The following is a 10950-nucleotide window of genomic DNA, read 5'->3' on the forward strand; positions in this document are numbered from 1 at the left end:
TATAACGTTCTACGTATAATTTTTGTAGATATCTGTCCATGGTGTTTTGTACCGGATGGCTATACTTTATAGAAGCTCCTCTGCTTGCGAGATCGAGATTTTCGCTCACGTGATAGGCTGTGATGTAAAAATGTTGCAAAGTGGTATTCTAATCTACATGAACTTAGCTTGCGGCTAGGTTTGAGTAGATTAGAATACTACTTTGCAACATTTCTACGTCACAACCGATCACGTGAGCGAAAATCTCGATCTCGCAAGCTGACGAGCTTGGAATGACCGCCCTGGAACAGTTTACTCGATCAGCATGCAGTGAACAAACTGTCCAAAAATAAAGAAAAAAAATGGTATCGCAAAAGCCAAAATAAGGAAAGCAAAATTTTTCAAACAAAACGCCAAATCGTTGTTGTATTTCTAAAATGATTCGTGATGCTCCGATGTTCTTACAAAAAGAAAGAAAAGAGAAAGAAAATGTGATTTTTTTTAGTTAGTTTATTTATATGTTGCATAATTTCAGTAGGTGAAAAACCATACTTTTTCCTTTCCTTCAAATTGAGCATTCAAAACTATAATTTTTACAGTATACAGTCAGTTAAAAGCTCTTTGCTTGATTTCGTCAGCGTGCTGAAATGTGGGTTTTTTCCGGTATGGTTTAAAAGTAAAACTCTTATTATTTTCACTTTACAGTAGTTGATGTCTTTGTTTTTATTTTTACATGCCTAAACTCCTCTGGTTCACGGGTCTCCACGAGCATACCCCTCTTAAACGGTGGCGGCGCCCATGTCCTCTGGCCCACAGGCCTTCGCGAGCATGTCCCTTCCCTCTGCGGTGGCTTGTGCCTCGGAATCGAATCATTTATAAACGACCTTCTCGGCCTTACACGATCCTTTTTACGCGAAAACAGTTTCCAGCACACAACATCTTGCATATAGCATCAAGCCCCTGGCATTCATTTGAGTTTTGGCTCCTTGAATTCAAATTATGGTTTAGATAAAAGCTATTATTAGAAGCGACAAACCCAACGAATAGGGTCCTGTCGCAATTTGAAATTGTGAAAGCCATAATTTGAATTCAAAATCTCAAAATTCAAACTTTTTTTAAATTATGTTTTATTCTTTTATTGTTTCATGCAAAAAAAAATTATAGCGACTCAAAGACTTTTCTTCTATTTTTTTGAAAAATCACATATGCAATTAATTCTTTTTTGCAGGAAAGTAACTCATCTTAAAACGAAAATGCTGCCATTCTCAGCTCTAGCATTTAACTTTTCACCCACTACCATTGCACTCGTTGCTGTTTTCGCTGTACTGGTTACAGTATTCTTCAGAGCAAAAGACAAAGGAGTACCGCCAGGTCCAACGGGATTACCTTATTTAGGATATTGGCCTTTCTTGAACAGCCAAACATCTTACCTGCAGTTACAGGAATTGAGCAAACAATATGGTGACGTATTCAGCTTCAGATCTATTGGTCACTTAATTGTCAACTTAGGATCAGTGCGAGCCCTTAAAGAATTTCAAGTGCTCAAATCTGATTGCTTCGCTACAAGACCAGACAGTTTTGTGTTGATGGAACATGTATTTGGAGGAGGTAAGCCCTAATAAATGTTAAATCTTTGGAGAAAAAAATAAATTATTATCATACTAATCTGATTGGAACAAGTGCTAATTAACTGAAATGATTGTTTGTATTGATGATTTTTTGAACACCTAAATTTGATATTTGATGTCTCATTATTTATGTTTCTCAAATCCCTTACGTATTCATTTAATGATTTAGAAGAATTAATGCTATTGCGTGACATGCTATTGCTTCTCCTTTTTTATTTTTACATTCATAATACGTATATATGTAATTTTTTTTTTTCATTCTTACATCTTACTGCTATTTTAACGATGATGATCAACATTGGTTCGATACAGCTCATAACAACCTTCATCTCCAACAGTCTTACACTGTAACATAATCTGTGATCAATTTCAAACTGTTCGTGTAAATCTGATAAACTACTTTCAATAATGCAAAACACATTTCTCATATCTTCGTACGATACACCTTTGCGTAGGGCATGTTCCTCTGCTATAAAAAAGTGCTTATGGTTTTTCATTTTATAGCTTTGAAACAGCTGATTCAATCCACGAATTACAAACGTATAAAGCTATTTTTAAAGCAGACTTATTTGAATTAAAATAAAGTAAAAAGTAATTAATGGGGATGATGAGGATGACATAATAATAATAATAATAATAATAATAATAATAATAATAATAACAGTAACAACAACAATAAGAAGAAGAAGAAGAAGAAGAAAAAGAAAAAGAATAATAATAATAATAATAACAGCAATAATAATATAATAAGAAGAACAACGAAAACAACAATAATAATGATGATGATGATAATGATAATAACAATAATAATGATGATGATAATGATAATAACAATAGTAATGGTAATGATGATGATGATGATGATGATAATAATAATAATAATAATAAAACGATGACAACAACAACAATAATAATAATAATAAAACGATGACAGCAACAATAATAATAATAATGAAAATAAGACTTCAGCTTACTCTAATAAACCTTAAAAAATACATTCTGCGCCGGTGGAAATGAAAAATATGACCCGACTCGGTGGCATTATAATATGCATTCTATAGATACATGCAAGATATACGTACATATTGCATCGATAATGATGTTATTAAATCGGTATCTTATATCGATAAAAATCAACAGCTATCAATTTCAATTTGATTTCGAGTATATTTAGCAGTACTTTTAGGCAGTTCCAAAGCAGTGGAAGAACAAGATTTTTTTAACAGCAATAAAGTCCTTTTTTTTATGAAAGTAAAAAAAAAAAAACTAACATTTAACCACAATTTACAAGTGTTCCAATTAGAAGAATAATAAGCATTTCCATTCACTGTTCTAGGAATCGTTTCTTTGAATGGTGAGGAGTGGAAAATTCTGAGACGGTTCTTCCTCCAGGCGTTTAAAGATTGTGGCACAACTTCCAGCGAAGCTTATCACGAATGTCTCAATGCCACCTTCGAGGACCTTGCTACTTCTCAGGGAAATCCCGTAGACATGACAAACATCATGCTTGACAGGTGTTCCAAAATTATGCGTGACACAGTCTTTGGACATGAAGGAGTCACCGAAGATGAAATAAGGGATCTGAATGAAGCTTATGGCAAAATTTTGGAGACATTATCGTCCACCAAACTTTTCCTCTTCGGAAAAGTAGCAAAGTGAGCAATAGAGTTATCTACAGTTATTAAGTGAGTAATAGATATGAATGAGGCTTATGTCAAGGGTTTGGAGTCATTATAGTCAGTTATGCTCGAAGAGCTAGAAGTGTTGTCAGTATTAATGAGGGAAGAGCTAGGCTCTAGCTTTTCCCTCATAAATACTGACAACACTTCGGCACTTGCTTCAGTTGCTAAGAAATCACTTCCCTAGAAGCTTCGTCCACACTGCCACTGAAAATCACCGCCGCATATACGGTCGAAACGTTTGGAGTTACTACACCCAGACGCCGGCACAACAGCCCGGAATCTTTTACTATTATTCTATATTCATTTACTTATTTGTTTTTGCTTATTTATTTATTTAAAATTATTTTCAGGAAACTATTCTTTCCCTTTCTTGGTGGATATAATCAATCTAAAATTTATCGGCAGAAAATGCTGGATGTTCTGCACAAAAATATTGCCCAACACGAATCTCGATATGATGAAAACAATATCAGGGACCTTATCGACATGTACATTAAAGAACGGAAAACGAGAATTCAAAAGAGAGACCCTATAGCAAAGCATTTTACAAGTAAGGACTAAAATATTCAATCCCTATTAACAGACAAGTTTCCACGAGTAAGTCACCGCCCTAAAGTCAGGGCTAAAGCAGAACTGCGTGAAAAATGCTAACTGCCCGTTTGCGTATAAATAACCTTTACTCGGCTAGAGATCTCGTAGTAATTTTGGGACTATTGATTGACCAACCAATGTAAATGCATCGGCCAAGTTTTTTTCACATTAAAGGCGTATGAACAGATTTCGTTCTTCAAAAATTCTGAATTCAGGCTTGAAGTTCTGAATTAGTTCCCCCTTCGAATAATGTCTAGAAAATCTTGCTTCGTTATAAGACAATGATAAAAGCATGCAAAACAAGCTATAAAGGAAGTAGATGACGTATTTGTGGGATAGCCAATCAGCAGTCTCTAAATTTTACATGTTCTCTAGCAACGTAAAGGTTGTTTATATGCTGCCCGGTTATGTTATCCACAAACTGCAGATTTACCATTGAAAGAAACTGCAGTCTGTGGATGTCATAACCGGCCAGTCGGTGTTTTCCATGTAGACAAGTAAAACTTGTGTACTAAATCATTATTATTTTTAAACATTACATAGTGTATCGCATAAGCAAACAAAAATATTTCAAAGTTATGTAAGCATAAAACACGATCGATACATCAGTACCACTGAAAGAGTAATAAGAATTTTGAATATTAAAGTATTTTTAATAGTGATTAACTTCAGTACAAGCAGAAGCATGTGGGCTTAATATACTATGAATAATTTTGTTTCATTCCTTATTTTACTTAGGCGATAAGTGAAATAACGCTTTATAGTACTAAGGATATTTTTAAAATACATTGCTCTTATTTTGAAGGTATACTATGTACAGATTATTATGCTTAATAAAAATATTTAGACTAATATGGTAGCCGAATATTAGTATTTTTGATGCTCTATACATTTAACGACACAAATATATTGTGTCTTCAACGACCATTAGTGCTTATTTACGCCTTGCCTTATTTTCCTCAGAATAAATGAAGGGCAATATTTTCACTATTTGAGAAAGGTGGAGTAAGATGACGAATCTAAGCTTCATAAAATGTTGTAAATGTATACTTTTCATGAGACTATGGTCGAAACTGAATTTTCGGCTCCACGTTTGGTAGTTAAGCATTAGTGTAGCACGTGACGTACAGAAAGGAGCCGAAAGTCCCTAGTGTCCCACGGTTGCATGTGGTCACTATCAGGACATGCGCATTACAGTTAAGACATCCTAAAATCAGGTTCAAATGTTTAAACAACGTGTTACAAAGATGCAGACAAATGTTTTACTGCTAAACAAATGCTTTAAAGTTGTTAAAAAAACAAATATATAGGTTATGTGATAGTTTTGAGTTTTATTTTATAGATGATGTTTTAGCTTGTACTCTGTTACAACTTGTTGGAGATGGTATCCTCAGCGTAGCAGCGTATGTTAACATCTTTCTCCAAGGTCTCGTTGAATACCCAGAAGAACAGGAAAAAGTTCACGACGAAATCATCGATGTCATTGGACCCGATCGCCAAACAACGATAGACGACAAAAATAAACTACCTTATACCAACGCCTTCATGTATGAAGTTATAAGAAAATCAGATTTTACCCCTATGTTGCCGAGCGTTGAATGTACAAGTGAGTAAATGCATTTCATGTTTAAAACATTTTATAGCTTAGTGACAAAAACGTTGATACGATTAATTTTTTTTAGAAAAATTTTTGCTCCAACACACACACGATGGAGTAAAATTTGTGGGTTTGTGATACAGTCTAATAAAAGAGAAACGAAAAAAAAATGTTGCCTTCATTCGACCGGTTTTTAAACTTTATTTCTATTTTAAGATTCTGCCTTACGTATGAATGACAAAAATAACTTAACTAATTTACTATGTGTATGTATTCGTTTCAGCAACTGATTGCTGCTCATGTCAATCTCTTTGCTATTTGTCTTATAAAAAGTAGTGTAGATTTAAATCAGGATGCAATTGGATTTTTTTCTTTTCAAAAAGAAAGAAAGACAGATACTGAATTTTAAAACGATATCAAATCAGTTGTCTCAAAACAAGCATAATCTGATTTCCTTCTAAAAGATTCAAAAATGTTGAAACAATTTGTGAACATTTACAACTATTCATTTCTACAGCCATCATATATTTTTACAGCTGAAACGACTATCCGAGGATATAGAATCCCTAAAGGAGCTGTCACTTTACCAAATTATTGGGCTGCTAACCACGATCCAGAAACTTATGATGACCCGGATACTTTCAATCCCTCCAGATTTCTAGCAACTCCAAATAAACCAAGAGCAGAGCTTCCTGTTTTGTTTGGTGTTGGTAAGTTTACCTTTTAGACCGTTTCTTTTAAAATATTAAGTCCGTTTCAGTTATTAACTAAAGAGATACAATGTCATTCTGTTACGCTAACGATCATTCATAATTTAGTTTACTTTAAATGACATTTTCAAAGCTCATTATTACGAGCAGAGATTGGATTAACAAAAAGGTCGAAATGCGAAATGAGTGCGAATAAAGCAACTGCACAGAAGCAACTAAAGCTTGACCACAAAAGAAGGCGGATGACCTTGAAGTGAAACATCATTTGTAACAGGTAGAATCTGCTAGAAAACACCGAATAGTAAGACGCATGGATTCGCTAAGTCCTATCTGTTCCAAAATAATAACAAACAACCTATCACAAATGATACAAATGATGTTTCTACTTCAAGGTCATTCGCCTTCTTTTCGTGGTCAAGCTATACAAGTAATTTGTTTATAGAACAGTTGCAAAGGTGTTAGAGAATTCTGATTCCTGCTCAATTGGTGTCACTTTCTTTTCATGCACCTAGATCTCGCATCATTTGAGACAAACCGGGTAAATCTCGGAAATGGACAAAAAAATTAAGAATAAAATTTTGTGATTATTTAGAGATTGGCTTTTTAAGATAACTACTGGGGATTGCATATAAAATTGCACTATACTGTGAAATTTCACTCTGATCAGAAGCATTAGAAAACATTTTTTTTCTAGTTAGCAAATATTAACAATTTTTTCTAATTAATAATTCCTGTTCTGAATTAGAAAACTAATTTGCTAATTTCTGATTTAGAACAGGAAGGACCCTTCAACGTTTGGCTGAGTGGTGAGGTTTTTCTTCTTTTTCGTAGATCAAACTGATGCGCTACTGATGGCAATTTTTCAAAGAGTGGTTTACTGTGATACCATGTATTATGATGTGATATTTTGGATAGGATGGCAGTATTATTTTTCGCTAGGTATAGCTCAGTTTTTCAAGGATTTATTATTTGAAAGGAAAGTAACTTATAACTCATTTAAAAAAGTGTTTTTAATTGAAAATTTCTGTTTTGTTTAATTATTCCTATCCATTAGCACGTTAAGCGAACTCAATCATTGGGTATGCATGCTTACCAACCCTGCACGTGGGATTGATTAGCTCAATTACAAGATTCTTAAGCGTTTTTTTTTTTTTTTTTTTTTTTTTTTCTGGTTACTTAAATATGAATTTATTTAAAGGATACTCTACATGATTTTGCAATCGGAAAGTTAAGTAATCCTCCACATTTGTCCGAATCTTTCGATGTGTTGCCTATAAAATGGAAAAAAAACTATGCAGAAGTCTTCCTAACTCATTTTTATTTTCAAAATTCACATTGTAGTTACTTATACTTCATGATTTAGCAAGAGACGTTATTTTTCCAAAGCAAAAAATAGCCTTTTATTGCTCTCATTTTTCGATTTCAGGAGGTCATTTTTAGAATGATTTAATGTCATCATGTCAAAAGTCTTTATATCAACTTTCGATCACTCTAAAATAGCAAAACATATTTTCAGCGAAAACAGTAGTATTTGAAACAGTTAAACATTGTGAAATGTATATTTAAAAATGTGGCTTAAAACCTTTAAAATAAATCTTGCGTTTCAGGGAAACAATGTGGAACATGTATAAATGTTTTAGTGTCACTGGAGCTGATTGGTTTATCATCATTTCATATTTTTTGCAGGGAAAAGAGCTTGCATTGGAGAAACATTTACAACAACTCAAGCGTTTCTTTTCCTCACAAGTATCGCCCAGAAATTCAAGCTATCTAAACCAAGCGAACCAGCTGGCAACGATTCCGTCTCTTTAACACCTGGACACACTTACATACTCGTCAATTCAAGAAAAGAGGGATGTGAAATAGATCTTTCCTAAGAAGTAACTGAGTCTGTGAGATGCGAAATGCCTCTTTCCTAAGAAGTAACTAAGTGTTCGTGAGATGTGAAATAATTCTTTCCCAAGAGGTAACTGAGTATTTGTGAGAAGTGAAATACCTCTTTCATAAGAAGTAACTTTGAGATGCGAAATAGTTCTTTCCCGCGAAGTAACTAGTGTGCGTGACATGTGAAATAGCCCTTTTCCATGAAGTAACTGAGTGCGATGTGAAATAGCTCTTTCCCATGAAATAACTGAGTGTGCGTGAGATGTGAAATTCCTCTTTCTCAAGAAGTAACTGAGTGTCCGTGTTTCTGCATTTCAAAAAAGTAGTCTTTTGAAGTACATATGTCTGTTTTAGCCTTATGCGTGGATTAGTTTAAGTACTGAAAACTGAACTCTGTCCTTATCAATCGCCTGAAGAAAGACCCAGAAACAAGCTCTAAAACTCTTAACAATAATCATTCGGAATTTTCGAGCCACTCAGTCCCATAGCAATCAATATTACAAAGCCAGAAATTAAGAATAAAAACTATAAGGAATGACATTAGAAGAATTAATATCAACGGGACAGTAGCATTGCAATTCCAGCTATACCGTAGTTAAAAATGGATTTATAGACTTATCTAGTTCTTTATTCTACATTCATTTAATGATGCAAAGAAGCTGCTTTTAAAGATGAATTGCAAAAAGATTCAAAAAGCGAAGTTGCTCTTTTGAACTCTGAATAGATTATTTTGTATCATTGTGCTTTGCCTTGAATATTGAAAACCCATGTATCATGAACAAATTCTAATCTCTCAGATAGCATTGAAAGGTTAGATATAATTGTTTACTGATTGTAAATTGTAAGTTCCCAACAGGAGACTCGATGCAAAGAGACCAATGCGTCCACCATTTTTTCGTTTAATTTCTCTCTTTTGGTGGTTGTCTTATTTTACACAAAAGTAGCAAGAGGGGGATTGATTCGCAACTCATACATACATACATGGACACACACACCAATCGATGTAAATGTATAACTATGATGTAATCAATAAAAATTTTTAATTGTTTGTCTGATTTCTAGCTGCATTAATATCTTTAATTGCACTTTCTACAAAAGATAGTGCCTGCATTGTCATTGGTATGGTGAATGTCAATTGTTCTTTATATTCTGGACTTTCAGAAACTACAAAGAAATATTGTTTATTAGCAGCCATAATAACAGGCATTATTTAGTCGTGGTCAGGTAAATAGCAGTAATTGCATTTTTTATTTTTCATTTTGTTGCCTTTTAATCATTTATTGTACGTTAGTTTTATCGTAGAAGCTGACCTTTTTGGTTTCCGCTGAAAAAAAGCGAGAAAAAAACATCTGACTCCAACATTTTATACTTGTTGGTGAAGTCCAGGAAAAAGGCGACGTGACACTTGAACTTTAAAACTTAATATTCTGTCACTTGCCATATACCATTTTCTTCAGAAATGAATGAACTTCTTGAATCTCAACCTGATTTGCCCAAATAGTTTGATACTTCCTGAAAATCATCGGCTTTGACTTTTTTAGCAACTTACTACGATGTATATAAAAATCTATGCATCAGTTTTTGAAAAAATATGTATTTTGATATGCTCACGCACAGAAATGCAACGGTTTTTTTTATATATATATATATAAAACTGTTCTTTCGTTACTGCTGGAATTTAGCTGTTAGTATTGAATTTTTAAACACGTTTCTTCATATATCTCGAAAATTCATTTCAGGATACTGCCGTTTACTTGCCCATGACAGTAAGTACTATAAGTCACCATTATTAAATTTGGGGGGAATATGTTTTGCCCAAGCGTTGTAGCATAACTAGGGTAAATTAAAACCAACTTTTTATGAAACACTATTTTAAACACAGTAATACAATATAGTGGGGGAAAGTAGCCATATTTCGTCCCCGTGTCCAATTTCTTTCCCCTAAGTTTTTCTGGTCTAACACTAGGTGTCGCCACCGAAGATATTTTTCCGGATACGGTTAAGAACACTACTCATTTGTGGAAGTTTCACGAGTCTAGTCCGCTGCGTTGCCGATTGGAAGCACTTATTCTGATTTTTGAACTTGAATCATCATGATACTTACTATTTGTAAATGCTCTTTATGCTCTGTCAGAATGTGTTTATTTAGTCGTATTTTACATATATGTTTAGAGTAAGCTGCAAACTGAATAATCTGAGTGCTTTGCTGTGTTAGGTTCCCTTCACTTAAAGTAGGTAATCACCATATTGGCAAATATTGTATTCCTACTTTCGTCTCCTACCAAGATTGGAGGGACATTGATGCAGAGAATCTTATTTGCCAAAAACGTTTCTATGTAGACAAGCACGGAGAAATATAAGTACGTTGCCCTCAATGCGCCTTGTGGCAAACACAAAATGTTCTCCGGGGCGAAGAAAGAAAAAAATGATTTTATGACGCTTGTTTGGCGACTTGAAAAACCAATCTTACATTTGTTAATCAAGCACTTACTTTAGAAAATGCACAATTTGCGATGTTTTCTCTCATGCAATTTCCTATCTGTATTTATTATTACTACTAGGTTTTAAATCCATTCTACCTCTTTTTTTAGGCTGTATTGGAAGAAGGGCGAAAAGTAGAAAACAATTTTCAATTTTTGTAAAAGTAAATTTAAAAAAAAAAAATTGGCGAAGAAAAACAAGTTGCGTTTAATGTATTTAATTAAAAACCATGTGCAGTCTTAGTTGGTAGTGTCATATTTTTTTTCCTGGATTAATTGATCGTAACATGTACAATTCTGAGACCAAAAAGGTAAAGTGGAACAAAATATGTCGCTTTTTCCCTAAAATACAGTACAGTCCCAATAGATTTAAAACGAACAAATGAATTGAATTCAAAT

At 33.7% G+C, this 10950-nt stretch overlaps 1 protein-coding gene across 1 annotated transcript; it reads left to right on the top strand.

Annotated features, from left to right (window-relative positions):
- The first annotated feature begins 1565 nt into the window (after positions 1-1565).
- On the top strand, positions 1566-9106 carry LOC129233366 (cytochrome P450 2B1-like). Its single transcript, XM_054867405.1, has 6 exons — positions 1566-1587; positions 2944-3262; positions 3640-3839; positions 5223-5486; positions 6014-6187; positions 7874-9106. The coding sequence occupies exons 1-6, from the start codon at positions 1566-1568 to the stop codon at positions 8062-8064; spliced, it is 1170 nt and encodes a 389-aa protein (XP_054723380.1). The 3' UTR covers positions 8065-9106.
- Positions 9107-10950: the final 1844 nt, after the last annotated feature.

This window comes from Uloborus diversus, unplaced genomic scaffold, assembly GCF_026930045.1.
Source record: "Uloborus diversus isolate 005 unplaced genomic scaffold, Udiv.v.3.1 scaffold_361, whole genome shotgun sequence".
Taxonomy (NCBI): Eukaryota; Metazoa; Arthropoda; class Arachnida; order Araneae; family Uloboridae; genus Uloborus; species Uloborus diversus.